Below are 21,860 nucleotides of genomic sequence, written 5' to 3' on the forward strand. Positions count from 1 at the left end.
ACACGACCCCGGAACGGCTTCCGCCGGCCGGCCACGAGAACGCCCTTTGCCCCGCCCCTGTCGGTCGCGGCGCGTGCGCGCTGCGGAGGCTCTGACCTTCAGCCAGGCGGCAGCAGCCAGCAGCGGGGAGAGGCGTCGCCATGTTCTCCCGAGGAGCCGCGGTGCTGCTCTACCAGCCGCAATGGTAACGGGGGGGCTGCGGGTGCCGCGAGGGAGCGGGGCGCGGCGGCCCAGGGAGCATCGGGCCTGGGGACGAGCAGAGGGCGGCCGCGGCTGAGGATAACGGGGGGGATCTGTACAGGGCTGGGGGGGTGCTGGCCCCTGGGTCCGGGTATGGGGGGAGCACCCCAGTACCTGGCTCTTGCTAGGTCAGTGAACAGGGCAGGGGGCTGCACCAGGAGTGGCCCAGTTCCGGCCCCTGGGAGCTCCCCTTGTTCCCTTCCCCCCAGCGCGGTCACATCCAGGGGAGCTGGAGTATCGGGGCGATGCACTGAGTCTCTGGGTACGTCTACACTACAGGATAATTTCGAATTAACTTAAACCGGTTTTATTAAACAGATATTATAAAGTCAATTGCACGCGTCCACACTAGGCACATTAATTCGGCGGTGTGCGTCCATGGACCGAGGCTAGCATCTATTTCCGGAGTGTTGCACTGTGGGTAGCTATCACTATAACCATCCGGCCAATAACTTCGATTTGCGGCCACACTAACCCTAAATCGATATGTTAATATCGATTTTAGCGTTACTCCTCTCGTTGGGTGGGAGTACAGAAATCGATTTTAAGAGCCCTTTAAATCGATTTAAAGTGCATTGTAGTGTGGATGGGTACAGCGTTAAATCGATTCAACGCTGTTAAAATCGGTTTAACAGTGTAGTGTGGACCAGGCCTCTGTCAGGCCCGGCCCTTCTCTCTGGTCAGACCCCGCTGCTGGGGAGAGGAGCTGCGCGCCAGGTTAAGGGGGAGTTCGCAGGGCTGTTCTGTAAAGCTTGGGGAGGGGGCTGCTCAGATAAGGAGGATTTTACCGTAATGTAGCTTGAATGAAAGATTGCTTATCTGGACGTTGCTGCTGCTTTAACTTACCAGGGAAGACGGATTCACTGCCCCGAAGACCATACAAGCTTGATGGATGAAATACAGATTAAGGAAGGTGGTGGGACGGAACGCAAAATCCACTCCAATTTGTCTCACATTTTATTTTAAATGTTTTTCTTTTAAATTTTAATGTTAAATTATATGAATTAAATTACAGGTCTGTCAGGTGAAGCCTGTGAGCAGGTGGACAGTTAGTAGTGGGAGGTCAGCTGAAAGAAGTGAGTTTATAGGAGCGGGGGTTATAAATTTTAGGGTTAGATGAACAATGCCTGGCAAAAAATAGAAAAGCTAACCTGCCCTTGTAGGTGACAGAGGCTGTGAACATCACAGTGATCTTATCAGATACTGAAGGGAGATATCATCCATTTACTCATTAATTATCATAGATGCCCTTGTATCTTTTGAAGTTATGAATGTCGGTTTTCTCCCATCTCTGAGATTTCCTCCCTGCTATCCCCTGTTTATAGCTGACCATCAATAACAGTTTCTTTGGGATAGTGGGTACTGTACAATGCTGTATGGTACATTTAATCAGCATTGCATAGCAATAAAGTATAAAACAAAGATGTGCTCTGCATGGGAAGAAAGGAAAAAGAAGATATGAATAAGGTGCAGAATATGAATCAATATAGAATGAGGTATGTTTTCTGTAGTAGCTTAATTAAGAAGCAACAACCCACTTTTACATTTGCAAATATAATTCTCTCATCTCTGGAAAATAGGAGACTGTGGTGACTTGTTGGAGTTGCACTTAACACACAATGTTTCTGTTAATTTTCAGGGGCCAAGTCAGGAATATGGCCACTTTAAAAGACAGTAAGTACTTCTGATTTGTTTATAATATGGTAGGAGATGGGAGGAATGGGATGTGTTGCAGAGGCGCATTCTTAAAATGCAGTATTCTCTCAAACTATGATGGTCTTGATTCAGTAAATTGATTATGAAGGAAAAATATCTCTGTTTTTAAATTTAAAAATGTAGACTTGGAGGCATTGAAGTTGTGTTGGTTAGGAGACCAGCTCTGCCAGATGGGAGATTTGGTGATAAATTGTCTAAAATGACAGTCATAAGATGGTATTCACATTCCTGTGTTTGCGGAAGGTACTTAAACAGAAAAGCTCCATTAATGGCATCCAGTTGGTGGTGTGGGTAGACCAGAATAAGCATATGTAACTGAAATTAAAAAAGGCAACTGCATGAGTAGTTTTAAACTAAATACAAGAAATAAGTTATTTTTCATATGCATATTTACAAAAACCAAGGACTTTGAGAGAAGGCTGCTGTGCCTGCCTTTAACCTTATTCTGTTTAACCTTAGTATTGTAGGTACTCATTTTAGTCACTTAGTTGCTAAACTTCTTTTTGAAAATGGCAAAATTAGTGTCATCATAATATTGGGACTTGGTGGCACAATGCATTAATAAACTCATACTCCTCCAACCCTCCAAATAAGTAAGATTTAAATGTAGATTTGATAAACAAGGGTAAACTGGTTTCAGCCACAACCTGATTCTGGAGGGTCAGGGCTTCTTGTAACTTGTAATCACAAAATCACTTGCTGGCTGATCTGTGTTTGGGAGAGTAACCTGGCTGTCACCGACTCAATTGTAAAGAGAAGCTGCTTACCCTGTGACCATTTCTAGTCAATGCCGTCAGCATCTTGTTTTCATAAGCCTGAATTTACCCATAAATAATCAGTCTTCCTTTAAAAACAGACAACATTCAATAAAAGGTAAATGTATTTTAAGGAAACTGATTTCATTTAAAGACACTATTAAGTTAAAAGTATAACTTCAAAAAATCCTTGCTGATGTTTTTGCTTATTAAAACAAATAATTTTAAAAATTGAATTTACTTTTCTCTGTTGTTTTTTTGTAGACTGTGTATTTCTCTCACTTTGGACAATAAAAACAAGCCTGTCAGTTTTACTTGTTTTTCATCTTATCAAATCACTCTTCTAGGTTTTCATGCACTAGTAAAGTGTTCCAATCTCTATCACAAATAATGCAGGGGAATTTAGTTAGTCTTTGTCTTTTTTAAATCCTTTTCCATTTATTTCAGTTGGTTTTTTTTTTATTCATAGTAACATTTCTACAAGTCTTGTATTATATAAAAATGTGATTGCTTTGCCAAAATCTAAACTTGGGACCAAATTTGACCAGACTGTGTCTTTAAAATACTGAGCTGCATTTACTGCAGGGAATAGGCATGACGACTTGAGAGGGACATTCATGAAAAAAGGTAGAGACAGACTGGGAAAAGTAAGGCCTATGTGAATATGGAGCTTTAGCTTAAACCCCGAGTGCGTCAGTTTCTGTTTTTGGAGCTATGAAAAATTTCTCCTCTGTAGAAAGGAGTCTGTTCTCCAGGTAAATGCACTACAGGGTTAGTTCTATACACGTTTATTTAGAAACATAAGAATGCCCACACTGGGTGAGACCAATGGTACATCTAGCCCAGTGGCCAGTGCCAGATGCTTAAGAGGGAATAAAAGAACAAGGCGGTCTTCAAGTGCTCCATCCGCTGTCATCCAGTCCCAGCATCTGGCCCTCAGACACCCAGAGCATGGGGTTGCATCCCTGACCATCTTGACTATTAGCCATTATGGATCTAGCCTCCATGAATTTGTCATTCTTTTTTGAATCCAGCTATAGTTTTGGCATTCACAGCATCCTCTGGCAAGGAATTCCATTGGTTGACTGTGTGTTGTATGAAGAAGTACTTCCTTTTGTTTGTTTTAAACCTGCTGCCTATTAGTGTGAATGGGTGACCTGTAGTTCTTGTGTTATGTGAAGAAGTAAATAACACTTCCTTATTCACTTTGTCCACATCATTGATTATTTTATAGACCTCGATCATATCCTCCCTTAGTTTCCTCTTTTCCATGCTGCGTAGTCCTAGTCTTTTTAATCTCTCCTCATATAGAAGCTGTTCCATATCTCTAATCATTTTTGTTGCCCTTCTCTGTTCCTTTCTACTTTTAATGTATCGTTTTTTGAGATGGAGTGACCAGACCTGCATACAGTATTCATAGTGTGGGCATACTATGGATTTATATAGTAGCATTATGATATTTTCTGTTTTATTATCTATCCCTCTCCTAATGGTTCCTAATGTTCTGTTAGCTTTTTTGACTGTTGCTGCACGTTGAGTGGATGTTTTCAGAGAACTGTCCAAAATGACTCTAACATCTTTCTTGAGTGGTAACAGCTAATTTAGATCCCATCGTTTTTAGGTGTATTGGGATTATGTTTTCCCCAATTACTTTGCATTTATCAGCATTGAATTTCATCTGCCATTTTGTTGCCCAGTCACCTAGTTTTGAGAGATCCCTTTGTAACTCTTCAGAATCTGCTTTGGACTTAACTATTTCAAGTAATTTTGTATCTACAAACTTTGCCTCCTCACTGTTTATCCCTTTTTCCAGATTATTTATCAGTATGTTGAACACCATTGGACCTGGTACAAATCCTTGAGGGATACTGCTATTTATCTCTCTCCATTCTGAAAACTGACCGTCTATTCCATTTATAGGAAAAAGTGGAGCTCGCATTCTGTCTAAATTACTGCTTTTATTATTTTGTTAGTTTACAGATTACATTTACAGTTATGTTTAATCTCACTTGAATTTTTTTATATTGTCATCTCTCTCTCTATCTTATAGAAGCTGATTAATTTGTGACTGCTAGAAACTTTAGCCCAATTTTAACCCTCAAATGCTTATAGTTACCAGGCGTTTAAAGTCCATTAAGAATATCCAGAAAATTACAAAGTCCATGAAGATGGTTGCTGCAGCGAAGTATGCCAGAGCCGAGAGGGAACTGAAACCAGCTAGAGTGTATGGAGTAGGATCTTTGGGTAAGATAAGTTGTTTGTGTGGTATCTGACATAAGAATTGAGGGGGAGAATTTCAATAAGACCTGTGCTCCTAAATCCCCTATATGCTTATCAGACTTTCTGGGGGAGACTTTTGAAGGGAGAATCCATATCTTAGCGACGATGTGAACGTTAAATATTTTTAAATTCATTTTCTGTTAGCTTCCCTTAAATATTATGTCCTAACTTCTAAAAGCTTTTTAGAAAACATAAGGAAATTTCTGCTCCCCGTCCATGTTTATAATGGTCTTTTGGTTTAGCTCAGAAACAGCAACACCTAATAATTTGGGGTCCACCTCGTCTCTTCTCTTGTCCTCTTTCTGCACTCATGTGCCTGTTTGGTACATCTTCAGTTTAAACTTTGCTGTTACTGGTAAACACCCTATTACAAAGCGTGGGGAAAAGCATGCACCTGAGCTACCTTTGGAATGATGTACAAGACTAATGCATCAATACAACAGTGAAACTGACTAGACACAGAGCGGGGCCAAATGCGCAGGAATAAACCATTATTTAAAAAATAACTGACACAGAAAGATACAATAACCTTAAGGGTTAATTATATCATCAGTAGGCAGACACAAGTGTGAATGGCGTCCCTTTAGAAATGGTTCTAGTCAGAATAGGCGCTAATATGTTTAGTCAACGTCAAAATGTCTCCTAAGAGACATTGCTAGGGATGAATATGCTTGAATGCAACTTTTCCTGCTTTTTTTTTTTCTCCAGCTCTCTATGAGAAAGCAGAAATTAAGGTCCCCGAAGACAAGAAGAAACACCTCATTATTGGTGTGTCCTCTGATCGTGGTCTTTGTGGTGCTATCCATACCTCTGTTGCGAAAGCCATAAAAACTGAAATTAGCACCCTCTCAGATGCAGGGAAAGAGGTCATGGTGGTTGGAGTGGGTGACAAGTTAAGAGGCCTGCTTCAAAGGTAATCTTTGAGTAGTAATGCTTTAAATCAGTGGTCTCCAACCTTTTTACGCCTAAGATCACTTTTTGAATTTAAGGGCAACCCAGGATCTACGCTGCCCCATTCACTCTATTTCCACCCCCCACAGTCCCTTGCTCTCCCCCACCCTCTCTCACTTTCACTGGGCTGGGGCTGACAGGGGTTTGGGTGAGGATGCAGGCCCTGGGATGGGGCTGAGGGATTCACTGTGTGGGAGAGAGCTGTGGGCTGAGCCTGGGGCAGGGGGTTGGTGTGCAGGAGGGGGTGAGGGGTGCAAGGTCTGGGAGGGAGTATAGGTGCAGGAGGGGGCTCTGGAGCAGAGTGTTGGGGGTGTAGGGTGTTGTGGGCTGCTGGCTCTGGGAGGCTCCTGCTGTGGGGGGGCACTTACCTGAAGGGGCTTCTGGCAGCACAGTGGGGCTAAGGCAGGCTCACTCCCTGCCTCAACCCCACTCAGGCACATTGGCCCCTCCTCCCTATCACAAGCCGGGCCACCTTGCCAACCAGCAGTGCTCCACATGGCCATGCCACTCCCAGAAGGGGCCATCTCACTGTGGAGGGAACACAGGACTCTGTCTGCTGCCCCTCTCTGCAGGCACTGCCCCTGCACCTCCCATTGGCCACAGCTCCCTGTTCCTGGCCAATGGAGCTGCGGGGGCAGTGCACGGAGACCCCTCCCTTGTGTGCGCACCGGCAGGGGTGTGCTGGCCGCTTCTGGGAGCGACATGGGGCTGTGGCAGGCAATCCCGTTATGTTGCCGTGGCTGGAGATCGCGATCGACTGGGAAAGACTCAAGAATCAACCAGCCAATCACGATCGGGTTGGTGAGCGCTGCTTTAAATTTTCTATAGTAGAAATTTCAGGGCTATCCTTTAATAAACAGCTTGGAATGCGGAGGCTAATTTATTTTAAAATGGCTGTGAAAAAAAATCAAGTTTCTGTAGAACAAATTCCTGCAATTATGCTAAAGTTCTTTTTGCTGAATTGTGTTCTGGTGTTAATTGTTGCACTGTATTGAACTATGCTGGAATGAGAATGTGATTGCTGACAAGACTCACTATTGTAAAAATTAGAGGTACATCTCGTGAAGCTATTCCAGTGAGCCAAATTTTAAATAACTAAAATTCCTTTCATCTAGGCCCCAGTCCAGAAAAGCACTGATGCATATGCTTTACTATAAGCACACCAGTAGTCCCATTTAAAGTCAGTGGGTCTGTTTGTGTGCTTAAAGCAAAGCATGGGCTTAAGTGTTTACCTATATCAAGGCCTATAGTTGGATTCTACAATAGCACATTGGCTCAGGTTTTACACAGGCTTGGTTTTATTTTAGAACACACAGTAACCATTTCCTGGTGACATTCAAAGACGTGGGAAGGAAGCCCCCCAGCTTTGGAGATGCTTCAGTGATTGCCTTAGAGCTGCTAAATTCTGGATATGAATTCGATGAAGGATCTGTCATCTACAATCGATTCAGGCAAGATAAACTGAGACTGGTCTTCAGATGTCTTTCTTTTGTTTTAAGAGTGCACAGAAAGAAGTAGGGTGGAAGGTTTTATGTAGACTCATACAGTATATGGAAGTGGTATGTTAGTCTAGTGGCGACATTTAAAAACTCATGGTGAACTGACATGCTTATTTTTTTGTTTAAAAAAGTCAAGATTTCAAACAATCATAATACATGTGTAAGCTTAGATGTGCTTTAACAATTGCTGGAAAGCACATACCTGTCAAAAGGTATGTTCTGGGTTCTGTTCTTTATTCCTGTTATAGTTGATGGTGTTACAACAAAAGTAGTATAAGGAGTTTTCTGTTCTTGGTTGTTTGAGGTGTCAACTGTTCACCACAGCACCACGGAATTCTAATCTCAGGTTTTGGAAAACAAAAGTGTTTTTCATCAATTTTTAGATTAGAATTACAGTAGAGACTTTTTTTACAGTAATAAAGATCTTTAAAAATCATTTGTCTTATGTAGGTCTGTCATCTCCTACAAGACAGATGAAAAACCTTTCTACTCTCTTGATACAGTTGCTGGTGCTGGTAAGTAGTCAAATTAACTATGCAGTCCAATTCAATGAATAGAACTCTAGAAAGACCATATATTTCATGGTCTGTCAGTTAGTTGTCATAACACAACCCCGTTTTGCTTACTTTTGCCTGGTTGTGTACTTACATGTCTGGCAATCCAAGGATGTCATTTGTGAGGGTGGGATTTTTAAGTTAAGTTGTTTTGGGTTTTTTTACTACCACATTAGCATAGTTTGTGATTTGATCTCTGTTGACAGGGACTTGATTTTGCTTGTTTTATATCAAACAAGATGTTGAAATTAAAATAAAATTTGCTTTCAGTGTGAACGAGGTTGGATGCTAGGAAGCAAAAACATGTCAGTAACTTAATGCCACAGTATCTTCAGTAGGATGTGACTAGTTTTGTCGGGTTTTTAATCTCCACTCTTACCTATTCTTACAGAAAGCATTAGTATCTATGATGATATTGATGCTGACGTGCTGCGAAACTACCAGGAGTTTACATTAGCAAACATCCTCTTCTACTCTCTGAAGGAATCCACCACCAGCGAGCAGAGTGCCAGAATGACTGCTATGGACAACGCTAGCAAAAATGCTTGTAAGAATACTCTTGGGGGTGTTTACAGGACTTCAGCAGTCTAGCAGGATCAACCAGAAGTTCACCATCTCGCTTGTACATTTTCAGTGTTTGCTATTATAGCCCATCCCCTACTCTTCATGTCCCACAATCCTAGTTGCTATCTCTTCAGCCAATACAGCCTTCCAGAAACACCAGCCTTACTCAGTACCTAAGAAAAAGAGGCTGCTGCTCAGTGACGTTATATTCTTGGTACCTAGTTCCCTTGATATGGAAATCAAGAGGCTCTGGCGAGAAGCGGAATGCAGGATTCCTTTTTAAGAGTGTAAAGTACTGGGCTGGCCCTACGACTTCCACGAGTACTTTACGCTTTTTCAGTGTCTGAGCTGAGATTTCAAAAAGCTCCATAAACTTTTAATTAAGCCTCTCAAACCCATTGCGATTACTGTGGCATCAATTTTATAGATGGGGAAACTGAAGCAAATTTTTAAATATCATACCCAAGGTCACCCAGCAGGTTGGTGGACAAGCAATAGAGTTTAGGAGTTGAATCAATTTTTTTTCTTACTCTGGTCACAACCTCTAAGTTTTTGGACTAAGGTACTGCAGTGTGGTAAACAGAGTGGTACTTGCAGCCATAGGTACTTTTTGGATGACTTAATTTAAAAAACAAAACAAAATGCTAACTAAAATATTATATTATTTGATCAGCTCTAATTTACACCCATTGTGTGTGTGAAACAAAATGGTTTTGCACAGCCTAAGATCGAGAGCTTCTATGCTTGCTTTTTTTCTTTTTGTTTAATTCCAAGGGAAAAATTACTGTTTGGATTTAAACATCTCCCTTTCAGTGTTTGCAACCCAAACATTTAATCATTTAAGCTGGGGCATCAATCAGAAATGAGACTCGTGTCCATTTATATTGTCTAAGCTGAGTGCAAAGCAAAAAGTGAGAAATCACCACTAATGAGGGAAAGCAGATTGCTGTCAGTTTTAGTACGCAGAGGTAAGGATGTTTTTAAATATACAGTCACATTGTGCGGAGAATAGCACAGTAAATTCAGAAAGCCCCTATTATGTGAGGGAGAGGGCAACAGAAGGAGTTTGGGTATGTTTCCTTGCTGGCCTCCTTCCCTCAACAGATGAGGGAGGTCTAGCTCCAGCTCCAAGGAGGAATTAATGGGAGACCAGGTAAATTCCCAATTAGACATTTCTGCTGGTCAGAACAGTGGTAACTTGCTTAAACAACTGCAGCTTTTCCTTTTCAGTATAGCTACCCATGAGGAGGCACATTGCAGCACAGCTACGGGAGACTGATTAGCAGATACTGAGATCTCATAACATAAATACTAGATTGCTTTAACAAATTACACCACATTGCATTCACTAGTTTAAGGTATTATAATTAAAGCTGACCTTCAGCTGACAAAATAAAGTATCAGAATACATCTTGACATGCAGTACCCTTTATTTGTCCTTTCCTTGGTGGTTAACAATATTTAGTAAATTGCAATGGGTCGCTCAGTTGTTGGTGTGAATTAACAATGTTGTACTGTGCTCTGCTCAAGTAGATCAGAGGGAAGTGTATCTAATTTTTTCCATTTCCAGATTCTACCATCTAAATTTAAATTTTTATTTGTAGCTGAGATTATTGACAAATTGACCTTGACATTCAACCGTACCCGTCAAGCTGTCATCACCAAGGAGCTTATTGAGATCATTTCTGGTGCTGCTGCTCTGTAAGTATCTGTGTAAATATGCAACAAGGCTTTTCACTTAGATTGTTTTAATGTTCAAATGTGCTGCTGTTTACCTTATATTAAATAGGTGGTAAGGTGGAGGAACAGCTGTTCTAAAACTAAAGGAAAAAATGATGCATTGATACTTGAAGAGTTCTTTATTCTGCTTTAGCAAATTCCCATGACTGGCATGATGCTTAAAGCCTGCATTCAGCTCAAATTTTACCTCAGCAACTGCTGGCTGGTATAGAAGATTCTGTAGCCATGAATCTGCATCGTGTTCATAGGAAGTGGCTCTTTCCCCTGCACCTCCCCACCTTTGAGTGGACACCCATTTCTGCCCCATTCTATGGGTATAATTACCTGGGCCTTTTTTCATCCACCCTTGACTCAAACAGCCCCAAATCTCTCTCTGGTGTAGTGTAGATTCTTGTTTTGGGGAGCCTACTTAGGAGATTGGCCTTTCTTCTGTATAGATCAGCTTGCTGTGTAGGTTAGAAGGTGAGGGATAACTTCTGTTGGATGGAACTTTAGCTTGTTGAATGTAAATGCGCATTTTAATGAAATAAAACCAGTTTAGCACTTGTGTGTTTTGCTGACAAATACAGAACTGTCACTCTGCTAGGAACTGCAGAACACTGTGCGCTATGGGCGATAAGAGGTGGTTGTGCTTAAGCCCATATAATTGGTTTACTTGCACAGAATTAATTTAAATTGCATCTAATCAGCAGATTAGACTTGTGTTCTAATTAAAGATATAGATCAATGTATTCATAACTAATGTGTGTACAGAAATGCCAGAAAACAGCTTGTGGTACAACTGCATGTGTGCGCGTTTTTAATGCACTCTTTAGTTTGTATTTAATTTGGCTGCTCAGTAACACATCCTTGGTTAAATCACAAGAATAACTTTGCCTTAGTTTGCATGAGTTGCTTCTTAACCGGCTTGTTCTGTTTTTTCCCATAACAACATTACCAGGGGATAATCGGAAAGCAAGTTTCGGCCAAAGTCAAGAGGTAAAGTGATGAAGTAGAAACTAGATTCTTCCAAAAAAAAAAAAAAAAAAAATCTTCGGCACTGATGATCCTGAAGCAGTTAATGAGAAATATGTCTGCATTGCAACACAGAAATCTGAATTTTAAGTGCCCTCTTCTCCTAAACTTTTGGAGAAATCATTTGGGGAGTGTCTTCTATGGGCTCATCTGTAATTAGAGCATAATAGCCTCTTGTCAACAGTGGTACCATAGAAAATTGTTTTTAAACATCAGTATTGCTCTACGCTGCCACATATGTAACAGGCGTATAATATTGTGCCTTATGATTCTCGAGAGCTTTAATGCACATAATGTGTGAGGAATTGAAAGTGATCCATAATTTACACAATGTATACAAGTCCACAAATACTCTGACCCTATTTATGGTTTAATTCAATATCCTTGAGCCACTGAACTCTCTTAAATAATCATTCATTTTAAATGTTATAGCACCATAAGCATATACAATATTTTACAAATACACAGACAAGACACTATCCTACCCGCTGTAGAATTTACAGTAGTAGGAATGTAGAAATGGATATGAAAAGGATTCTGAAAGAAGTGGGTTTAAAGAAGAATTAGGAGGACAGAGAGGGCATTTGAAGTGAGAAAACTGTTAAAAGCTTGTGGGGCAGCATGAAAAGACAGTGGAGATAATGTAATATGCACACTTAAAGATAGTCTTGATATATGTGTGAACTTTAAATATTTCTTGTATTTTTATAGGTAAAGAAACGAGGAGCTATTCTAGAGAGTTGGTTTAACCTGCTTATATGCATATTGATAAAACTGTTGGTCCATCATTCTGTGAAGAATTAATGGGGAAAACCTGAAAATATTTGTAAATTATCTTACAATAAACCACCTACATGAAACAAACGTTCTTGTTTTCTCGTGTGTGAATATCTAAATCAAAGAGAATCAATTACTTTTTGAAACCAGCTCTTTACTGCTTTTAATCTGTTTATGGGGTACATAGTGTGTATGTGGGTTTTCTGTAGAGAAGCACAGGAAATGTTATTCAGGGCTTGTCTACTCTTAGATCCATGAGTGGCGATTGATGCATCAGCGGTCAACTTAGCGGGTCTAGTCAAGACCCACTCAATTGACTGCAGATCAATTGCTCGTGGACATCTCGTAGTGTGGACTCCTCGGTAAGTAGATCTAAGCTACGTCGATTTGAGTTACACTATTCACGTAACTCAAATTGCATAGCTGAGATCGAATTTTCCCTGTAGTGTAGACAAGGCCTCAGAGAACAAATTGTCTATGTAATCTGGCATTCTCAAAGAATATCCAATGCCTCATGTTTCAAAAGAAACTGTAAAGTCTGGGTAATGCATCTGTTCAGTAGCCTAGTGCCATAAGGAAACATGCAATTCACTTCGCTTCATATTATACTACAAAGTTGGGGTTTTGTTCCTTTTCCGATAAGGTGCATAACCAGTCCTGTCCCTTGGATCTTATATTCTAAAACAAAAACAGTTCTGAGTGGCAGATGTATTATCTCAGTGATGTGGTTTTTTAATAACTTTAAAATACTGTCTAGAGCAGAGGTGGGCAAACTACAGCCCGTGGGCCACATCTGGCCTGCCTCCCCTGGGAGGCCCTACTCCACTGTTCCCCTTCCCTCACAGCCTCAGCTCACCCTCCCACCGGTTCAACGCTCTGGGCAGCGGGGCTGTGAGCTCTTACCAGGCATAGTGGCGTGGCTGGCTCCAGCTGTTCAGCGCGGTTGCCTCTCCTGGGCTCTGGCCACACTGCCAGCCACTGTCGCTTCAAGGAGCGTGAAGCGGGGAGCTGGATAGATAGCAGAAGAGTTCGGGGTGGCAGTGTGGATAGGGGGTGGGGAACGGGGGTTAAATGAGGGAAGGGGTTCCCGGGAGGCAGTCAGAAAGGGGAGCGGGAGTTGGATGGGGTGGCGAGGGGTAGTCGGGGCAGGGGTTCCGGGGGCAATCCGAGGGACAGGAAGAAGAGGTGGTTGGATGGAGAAGAGGTCCGGGGAGGGGGGGAAGTCAGGAATGAAAGGAGGTGTTGGATGGGACAGCAGGGGCAGTCGGGACAGGGAATGGGGGGTTGGGTGGGACAGGAGTCCCAGGAGGTGAGAAGCAGGGGGGGCAGATGGGGGCAGATCTGGCCCTCCCCTAACCGGCCCTCCATACAATTTCAAAAACCTGATGCAGCCCTCAGGCCAAAAAGTTTGCCTGCCCCTAGCCTAGAGCTATGTACTTCATTTTATTAGTCAATAGTGTCACTGAAAGAAGAGCTGTAGTTGTGAGAAGGAATTTTGAGAGGATTGTAGTTTGAACTGGGGGAAAGGCAGTCCATATGTGTGGTGGTGGCATGAAAGAAGGAACAAGGAAAAGAAAGAAGGAAACAGCAGTGACAGTACAAGAAGATCAGAAAGAAATGACAGCAGAATTGTTGACAGAAGCAAAGCCTTGAAGATTAGAATTGAATCTGAGGCAAAAGGCAGGAGAGGAAGCCAAAGAGACTTGAACAGAGATGCGCTGCTGAGTGGCAAAGGAAGATCTTAATTGAAATGTTTGGATAGACAAGAGAGGGACAATAGGGGAAATTGGAATGCCAGAGATGAACAGGTTTCAGTCATCAATGCAATTGATTAATTTGGAGCAGATTTCACTTTTTTTAAAATGATCAGTGTAACTTTTCAAAACTGTACTTAATTTGATAGCCATGTTGCTGTGTAACCAATTGCAGCTTTGACTGATGACCCTCGTAATTGGCAACTTTAACGAGTCCCAGAGCATTTTCTGTGTGTGTTTTATGTAGCAGTCAAAATATGGTAGGCATTTTAGTTATGTGGGAAGAGGAATCCCTGACCTGAAGGCTTACAGTCTAAGGCCTCGATCCATTTACGCTTAAGTGTAACTTTACTCATGAGTAGTTGGCTCCTTTTTTTTCCTCCCCAAAACCATTGGCTAGTTGCCTGTTCCTTGCCCCTGTCATTAGTTAGCTGAGCCATAACTGCTTTCAAACTGCGATCCTAAAAGCAGAGTTCAGAAAACTTTGTGCTGCAATTGCTTTACTTACCTTGGGGGGAGGGAACTATGCGGCTGCTTAAATGGCTGGCAAATCAATTTCAGGAGTATTCTGATAGCTGATGCTCTAATTTTCTCTAACGTATGTCTCTTGCCTTTTCAAATAGTAGTAAAATACAGTGGGACGTAGAGTAGGGTTTATAGTTAGGTTGAGATTTAGACCCCACAAATCTCAATATGAAAATTCTTCCACCACGAGCACCTGTTTCGCTGCAGGAACTTGGAAGGAATGGGTTTTTTAAAAACAAAAACAATGTTTTACTTGTTCTTAATGTTTCTGTTGCACTGTGTTTATAATAAACAAATACAAGAATTAAGATATAGTAAGAATCTTAATTGTGCAGGCTTGTGCCATGATCAAAGGGCTTGTGCTGTTCTCAAAAACCTAGTGGTCAGTAATTTCCACTCTATTTTCTCTAGAAAGTGCCTACAAAATGAGGCCTCAGTGAGATTAAAAATGGAAGTAATTGCTGTTCTGGTACTTGCACAGGGTGAGACCAACCTCTCAAAGCTAGTGCCTTCAGTTGGATTCCCTTTGGACTATAAACTAGCCCATTCTATTTCCCCTAACCACGCATCCTACTAAATCAAAACCTTGGTAAGCAAATAGCCCTTGCAGCATGACTGAAAGGTTAATAAACTCGGTCTCTGGTGGATGAGGGATGTGAAGGAATCCTCACTGATTAATAACTGTAGAATGCTCTGCCACCACCAGCCACCTAAACTAGCTGATTGTACATTTCTGTGGGTGTAGCAGACCCAGTGAGCACAGGACAAAAAGCAGCCCTGTACCTGACCACTTCAGCTGCTTTGTAAAGAACACTATATACTTAACAGAGAGGAATAGGGCTCTAAGGCTTCTAACCATCCACTATCTCCTTTCCAGTAAGATTGAGGGGGTTGCTTTTGTCCCTCATGTCCCCTACTGTGTAAGTTGGATCTGTTGTCATAAAAAGACATGATGTCTTGCTTACAGGAACAGTGAACATTTAACAGCATGACTTATCCTACTATGGTGTTTCACAGCACCCAGAACACAGTACTAAGTGAAAAGTGCAAAGAAACTAAAGAGCGCATTGCAATAAGCATATATTGCACTAAGTTGGGGGTATATCTTCCACTCAGTCTGAATTTTTCTGTAATTCCCCATGCTGCCTCCTTAGCAGCAGTTATCTCTAACTGATCTTGTTAAATCACACAAGTGAAAGTCAGTGCTCACAATAGAAGACCACCAAGGAAAATCCCAGTGCGCTCTAAGATGTGGTGATGAGGTAGGTGCCATAGGTTCTATGGCAGCAGTACTAAAGGAATAACAAAGAGCTGTTGTAGGGGGCTGTCTTAGGCCTGGTCTCTACAGGGCTAGGCTGAGGCAAGGCAGCTTATGTTGACGGAACTCTGTAAGCATCTACACCAGGGGTTGCCAGCCTGAGCCTGAGAAGGAGCCAGAATTTACCAATGCCAAAGAGCCACGGTAATATATCAACAGACCCCCATCAGCCCCTTGATTATATTTACTGCTTCTGATTTTAGGTTTTAACCAATAAAACGCCAATAAAAAAAATCAGTGTTTATCCAATAAAGACCAAGAAAACACTGGAAATGGTTACTTGTATCTAAGGTTTAATCTACCCAGTGTTGTTATGCCGAGTATAGGGTATGATATCTGTAGCGCACTAATTGGTCCATCTAGACCCTAATGACATGCTGTAGTATAATGCTGTTTGAAACAGTACTATGTTAAAGCACACTAGGAAACATTACAAAGGTTACTCATTACAGTATATACTCCAGTATTGAGTAATATATACAGTACACATTGGATACCTACATAAAATGCAAAAATTGGTAATTCCCAAAATTAAATAAATTGAACTGAAAAAACAGAAGCCCTAATTATATTTGTTACTCTTCTCTGAACTCTCTCCAGTTTGTTAATACAATTATGGTGATGTGGTGCCTGGAACTGAATACATGAACTTCGGTGCAGTTGCACCGAAACTGTAGTACCAAGGCAATCCTTCAGCACTGACAACTTTAGTGATGTTCCAGCAGCTCCTGATGTCAACTGATTACCTGAAAATCTGTTCACTTCAGAAAAATAAAATTGCTAGCTCTAACGATTGGCATTCACCCTACCCATGGTTGGCTTACACCCCCAATCCATAAGGCGAATACAGACAAATCCAAAATGCCTTCTTTTTTAAGAGGCCATGATTTTGAGGACCAGACTGAAGACTGTTTTTAACGCTTGGGGTTGGTGCTATAGTTCCTTGCACACAGGGCTGGTGCAACCATTTAGGCAAACTAAGTGGCCGCCTAGGGCGCCTAGTGGTTGGGGGTGCTTAAAAGCCTGCGCAGGGGAGGAGGTAGAGTGGAGGTGAGCTGGGGCAGGAGGGGTATGGAGAGGGCCATCCTCAGTAATGGGGGGCTGCACAGGAGTACCGCTCCCTGCCCCAGATCTCCACTCTGCCTCCTCCGCTGAGCACACAGCCCCCACTCTAATTCTCCAACCGGTGCCGCAAGCCTGGGAGGGGAGGAGAATTAGATCGGCGCCGGCATGCTCAGCAGAGGAGGTGGAGCGGAGGTGAGCTGGGGTGGGCTCAGCTTCCATTGGGGTCTCTCCGGGCGGGGTTAGCTGCTCTGGAGGGGGAGGGGGAGGGGCATTTTGGATTTGTTTGTATTCGCCTTATGGATTGGGGGTGTAAGCCAACCATGGGTAGGGTGAATGCCAATCGTTAGAGCTAGCAATTTTATTTTTCTGAAGTGAACAGATTTTCAGCTCCCCGGCTGGTGTTAGCTGTTGCAGGGGGGAGGCTCCCCAGGCGGGGTTAGCTGCTGCAGGGGGGCTCCCTGGACAGGCTTAGCTGCAGAGGGGAGCTAGCTGCTGCAGGGGGAGGCTCCGCAGGTGGGGGCTGAGTTAGCTGGGTGGGAGGTGGTGCAAGGTCTAGGGCGTGAAACTTCCTTGCACCGGCCCTGCTTGCACCATGCTAATGTTGCACTGACATCCCCCAGTCACTAGCCCTTTGAATGAGGAGTCCTTGTGACTAACCAATGTACTCGGGCAAACTCGAGCAAACTTCGCTGTCCACTGTTTTTTCCAGGGGACGCTTCTACCAGGGCTGCGGCTCCCCATGTCTCTCCCCGCTCCCCGCCCCAGCCCGCTGTCTGGTCACTCCCAAATAAAGGTATTCCTGGTATGTTCCCAGTTTAATCCGAGGCTATTAATTCCCCTCCCCCCATGTTTCACTGAACTCTACTTTTCTCTCCCCCCGCCCCCCCCCCCCGCTGACTTCCCCAGTCCCCCTCTACAGCTCTATCTTTCCCCAGCTCCTCTCTCCTCCAGAGCCAGGCCCCGCTGGAGGCCAGAGCAATCGATAGACCGCCCGCCCCATCGATGCGCTCGGCGGTGGAGCGGCGCGGGCTGGTCCCGGCCGGCTGGGACTCGGCGCGACCCCAAGATGGCGGCGTTGGCGGCGGCGGGCTCCCCGGCCTGCGCGTGAGCCTCCCCCCGGGCCATGGCGGGCTCCGGGCCCAGGCCGCGCTGAGCCGGCCGGGATGTGCGAGAGCTACTCGCGGTGTCTGCTGCGGGTGTCGGTGGCTCAGATCTGCCAGGCGCTGGGCTGGGACTCGGTGCAAATCTCGGCCTGCGACCTGCTCACCGACGTGCTGCAGCGCTACCTGCAGGGGCTGGGCCGGGGCTGCCACCGCTACTGCGAGCTCTGTGAGTGCCGGGGCCGGGGCCGCCGCTGCCCGCGGTGTCAGTGCGGGGGGGATGGGAGCCGTGGAGGGGGGCACTGTCCGCTCTGTCAGTGGGGGGGGGGGGATGGGAGCCGTGGAGACGGGGGCTGCTGAGGCTGACACTGCCCGCTCTGTCAGTGTGTGTGTGTGTGGGGGGGGATGGGAGCCCTGGAGATGGGGGGCTGCTGAGGCTGACACTGCCCGCTCTGTCAGTGTGTTTGGGGGGGGGGATGGGAGCCGTGGAGGGGGGCACTGTCCGCTCTGTCAATGAGGGGGGGGGGATGGGAGCCGTGGAGATGGGGGGCGGCTGAGGCTGACACTGCCCGCTCTGTCAGTGTGTGTGTGTGTGGGGGGGACGGGAGCTCTGGAGATGGGGGGCTGCTGAGGCTGACACTGTCCGCTCTGTCAGTGTGTGTGGGGCGGGGACGGGAGCTCTGGAGATGGGGGGCTGCTGAGGCTGACACTGTCTGCTCTGTCAGTGTGTGTGGGGCGGGGATGGGAGTCCTGGAGATGGGGGGCTGCTGAGGCTGACACTGCCCGCTCTGTCAGTGTGTGTGTGGGGGGGGGGATGGGAGCCCTGGAGATGGGGGGCGGCTGAGGCTGACACTGTCCGCTCTGTCAGTGTGTGTGGGGCGGGGATGGGAGCCCTGGAGATGGGGGGCGGCTGAGGCTGACACTGCCCGCTCTGTCAGTGTGTGTGGGGCGGGGATGGGAGTCCTGGAGATGGGGGGCTGCTGAGGCTGACACTGCCCGCTCTGTCAGTGTGTGTGGAGGGGGATGGGAGCCCTGGAGATGTGGGACTACTACCCAGTTTGTCAGTGCGGAGGGGGATGGGAGCCATGGAGATGGAGGGAGGGAGGCTGAGGTTGCCACTGCCCTCTCTGGCAGTGTGTGTTGATAGGAACCATAGAGAAAAGGTGAGAAGGGGTCTCTAGTACTGCAAGATCAGCAAATGGAGGGAGAAGATGGATGGGGTGCTGGAGGTCCAAGGCTGCTATTGCCCCTGTGAGGGGAGTAGTTGTGGGGATGGGGCTGCAGCTGCCCGCTCTGTGAGTGTAGGGGTGATGGGGTTCGGTGGGCTGCTGCTGCCCACTCTGTGCGTGGGGGTGGAGGGATGGAGCAGCCTGGGGTTGCTACTGCCAGCTGAGTGCTGGGAGCACAGTGCGGTTGGGGGTGAGGGGAGATTCCACCCTGCTGGGTTTTGAATGCAGGGTCAGTGGGGGGCTAGGGCTGCTACTGTCTGCTCTGTGAGTCTAGGGGACTGGGGAGCCATCAGCATGGTGGAGATAGAACTGTCACTGCTCACTCTGAATGTGGGGAGACGAGGAGTGTGGGGGTTGTTACTGCAACTGCAGGCTCTGTGAGTGCAGAGAGGTTGGGAGCCATGGGAACTGCAGGGCTGAGGTGTCACCATAGGGTAAGATCAGTGGATATGGGGAGATTCTGGGGGCCAGAGATGCCACTGAGAGTTCTGGGTGGCACAACTTTAGCTGAGTCTGGAAATCCTGATTACTTGGGGCCTGACAAAAATACTAATGAGAGTTTAGGGGAGTACCACTGTTTCTTTGAGTCCAGGGTCCATTGAGATCATGGAGCTGAGAGGCCAGGAATACCAACCTCGCTGTAAGTCCAGGAGGATATGGGGAGTGTGGTTATTGTCATGCTCTGAGTTTTTTTTAATCTGAGGACTTTTAGTTGCAGGGGAGCCTGAGAACCATGTATTTTTTTGGCTACCTGTAGGGGCTGGACTGAGTCTACCAGTACTCATGAGAGGAAGTATGAGTCTAGATTGGGGGAGAAGTGGGTGGAATAATGCCAGTGTAACCCATATGTACCACCAATGCAGGGACTTTACCAGTGCAGCTATCATACCTGTAAGTTTCACATCTGAATGCTAAGATTAATGTTCCTGTGTAAATATTTATGATAGGGTAGACTCTAGGAGACTAGGGAGCATCAGATTGCGGAATAAAATAGAGGACTGGGTTACCCACAGAAGTTGGGTTGGACCTGTTGTCAATAGTCTGATCCATGTGAACTTGGAGTGGGGAAGATGTATTACTGGGGGACAATGATCTCCTCTCAGAGGGACCAGAGTTGCCACTGAGAGAGTTCTGAGAAATTTGAGAAGTGCTGAGTTTGAAAACAGAATTACCTTCCAGGGCTTAGCCTGTATTTTCCACAGCTATTGTGAGATTTGTGAGGCCTTTGGATGATATATATGTATGTGACTGGCAGCTGGGGGCACTGTAGTTTACCTTCTTATTTAGGCTGCATGAGGGGTGTGAAGCATTTACTGTGATTTGGGAAAAGGGCATGTTTTCTTGACAAATGAATGGAGGCAAAGGGAGCATAATCTCTTCCTTATGGAGGCATATGCTGTTGCATGAAGAGTTAAACATTACATCTGTGGTATAATGTCTCTTATATTATCAACCTCACACTGATTTTTTTTTCTCTCAAATATGATTGTCAAAAGCACATCCTATTATTCAACAGATCTCCTCCCTAAGTGTATTTAGACTTGGGTTTGCTTGTCACTGCCTAAAACCTTTCACTGTACAAAACCAATTAATCTCTGGAAGAATAAACTAGATTTTTTTCTGGTTTTTGCATAATCAACAGAATTGTTAACTAAATTCCAGTTGTAGAGGCTCTGTTGTTGATGTGTTAGCCAGAAATTAGCCAGTTTGACCCTTGGATCAGTTTGGTTTAGTAGAGTTGGCAGTTGGGATGTTTATTTGGAGGGGGGAGGGGTGGAATCTTTGCACTTGTAAATGGAACAGATTTGATCGTCAGTAATTGAGACACAATAAACTGCATACTGTGGTTCTGCTCTGAATAACAACTGTAAAAATGGCATAATGGGTCCACATTTTCTCAGTTAAGCAAAATGATGGCTTTTCTAACTGTGCTAGATTATCTTCCTTGCTTCCATTTGCTATATCACATTAAAAGACATCTATAAATACACTCAATACTTTCCTAATGTTTCTTTTCTAGGTATGCAATAGCTGTAGTTACTGCTATTTAAATGGGAGGGGAGATGTATAACGAACTGGGGTGCATGGGTGGTCATGTCTAGTGGTTGGAGCAGTGGCAATGAGGCCCAGCAGTCAGAGTAGAGGTCAGAGGCCAGGAACAGAATCAAGAGTCAGAGCCGGAGTCAGGGACCAAGTAAGGAAAAAGCAGGGCAGGAGTGTACTGGAGCAGGACACAGGAACAGGAGTGATTGCAGCAGTGGGTGTAAGCACTTAGCAGCCACTGGCCTACTGCTGCCGCTGAGCTTAAGAGAACACTTATGATGCCTCTTAGCAAATCAGGAGTCTGATTGTTCATGGCATTCAGCTGCAGGTCAGCTAGCAGGCCCTGCCTCAGCTGCAGACCCTGATTTCTGACAAGGTGATTCACAAGGCAATCTCTGTGGCAATTTTAAGATGATTGTTATGAATAAAAGAACAGGAGTACTTGTGGCACCTTAGAGACTAACATTTATTTGAGCATAAGCTTTTGTGGGCTACAGCCCACTTCATCGGATGCATAGAATGGAACATATAATGAGGAGCTATATATACATACAGAGAACATGAAAAGGTGGGAGTTGCCCAACTAACTCTAAGAGGCTAACTAATTAAGATGAACTGTTGTCAGCAGGAGAAAAAAAACTTTTGTAGTGATAATCAAGAGGGCCCATTGAAGACAGTTTGACAAGAAGCTGTGAGGATACTTAACATGGGGAAATAGATTCAATGTGTGTAAGCT

General features: G+C 44.7%; 2 protein-coding genes across 5 annotated transcripts in view; both read left to right on the plus strand.

Annotated features, from left to right (window-relative positions):
* The first annotated feature begins 64 nt into the window (after positions 1 to 64).
* ATP5F1C (ATP synthase F1 subunit gamma) lies at positions 65 to 12,177 on the plus strand. Of its 4 annotated transcripts, XM_050937005.1 has the most exons (11): positions 90 to 184; positions 1,256 to 1,316; positions 1,880 to 1,914; positions 4,824 to 4,955; positions 5,700 to 5,904; positions 7,250 to 7,393; positions 7,892 to 7,956; positions 8,387 to 8,542; positions 10,164 to 10,260; positions 11,240 to 11,277; positions 12,025 to 12,177. In XM_050937005.1, exons 3-10 carry the CDS (start codon positions 1,896 to 1,898, stop codon positions 11,244 to 11,246), a joined length of 825 nt encoding a protein of 274 aa, XP_050792962.1. In that variant the 5' UTR covers positions 90 to 184; positions 1,256 to 1,316; positions 1,880 to 1,895; the 3' UTR covers positions 11,247 to 11,277; positions 12,025 to 12,177. The 4 variants fall into 4 exon arrangements, with proteins under 4 accessions (XP_050792960.1, XP_050792961.1, XP_050792959.1 ...); XM_050937002.1 differs by lacking the exon at positions 1,256 to 1,316 and having other exon boundaries at positions 66 to 184; XM_050937003.1 differs by lacking the exons at positions 1,256 to 1,316; positions 11,240 to 11,277 and having other exon boundaries at positions 65 to 184.
* Positions 12,178 to 17,831: 5,654 nt separating this feature from the next.
* The window catches only part of TAF3 (TATA-box binding protein associated factor 3), a 142,261-nt gene continuing 138,232 nt past the window's right edge, over positions 17,832 to 21,860 (plus strand). The window contains exon 1 of the mRNA XM_050936867.1: positions 17,832 to 18,081. Within this exon, the coding sequence (XP_050792824.1) occupies positions 17,916 to 18,081 (166 nt within the window). The 5' untranslated portion in view covers positions 17,832 to 17,915. The remainder of the gene's footprint in view (positions 18,082 to 21,860) is intronic.

The sequence above is a fragment of the Gopherus flavomarginatus genome, chromosome 1 (genome assembly GCF_025201925.1).
Source record: "Gopherus flavomarginatus isolate rGopFla2 chromosome 1, rGopFla2.mat.asm, whole genome shotgun sequence".
NCBI classification, from domain to species: Eukaryota; Metazoa; Chordata; order Testudines; family Testudinidae; genus Gopherus; species Gopherus flavomarginatus.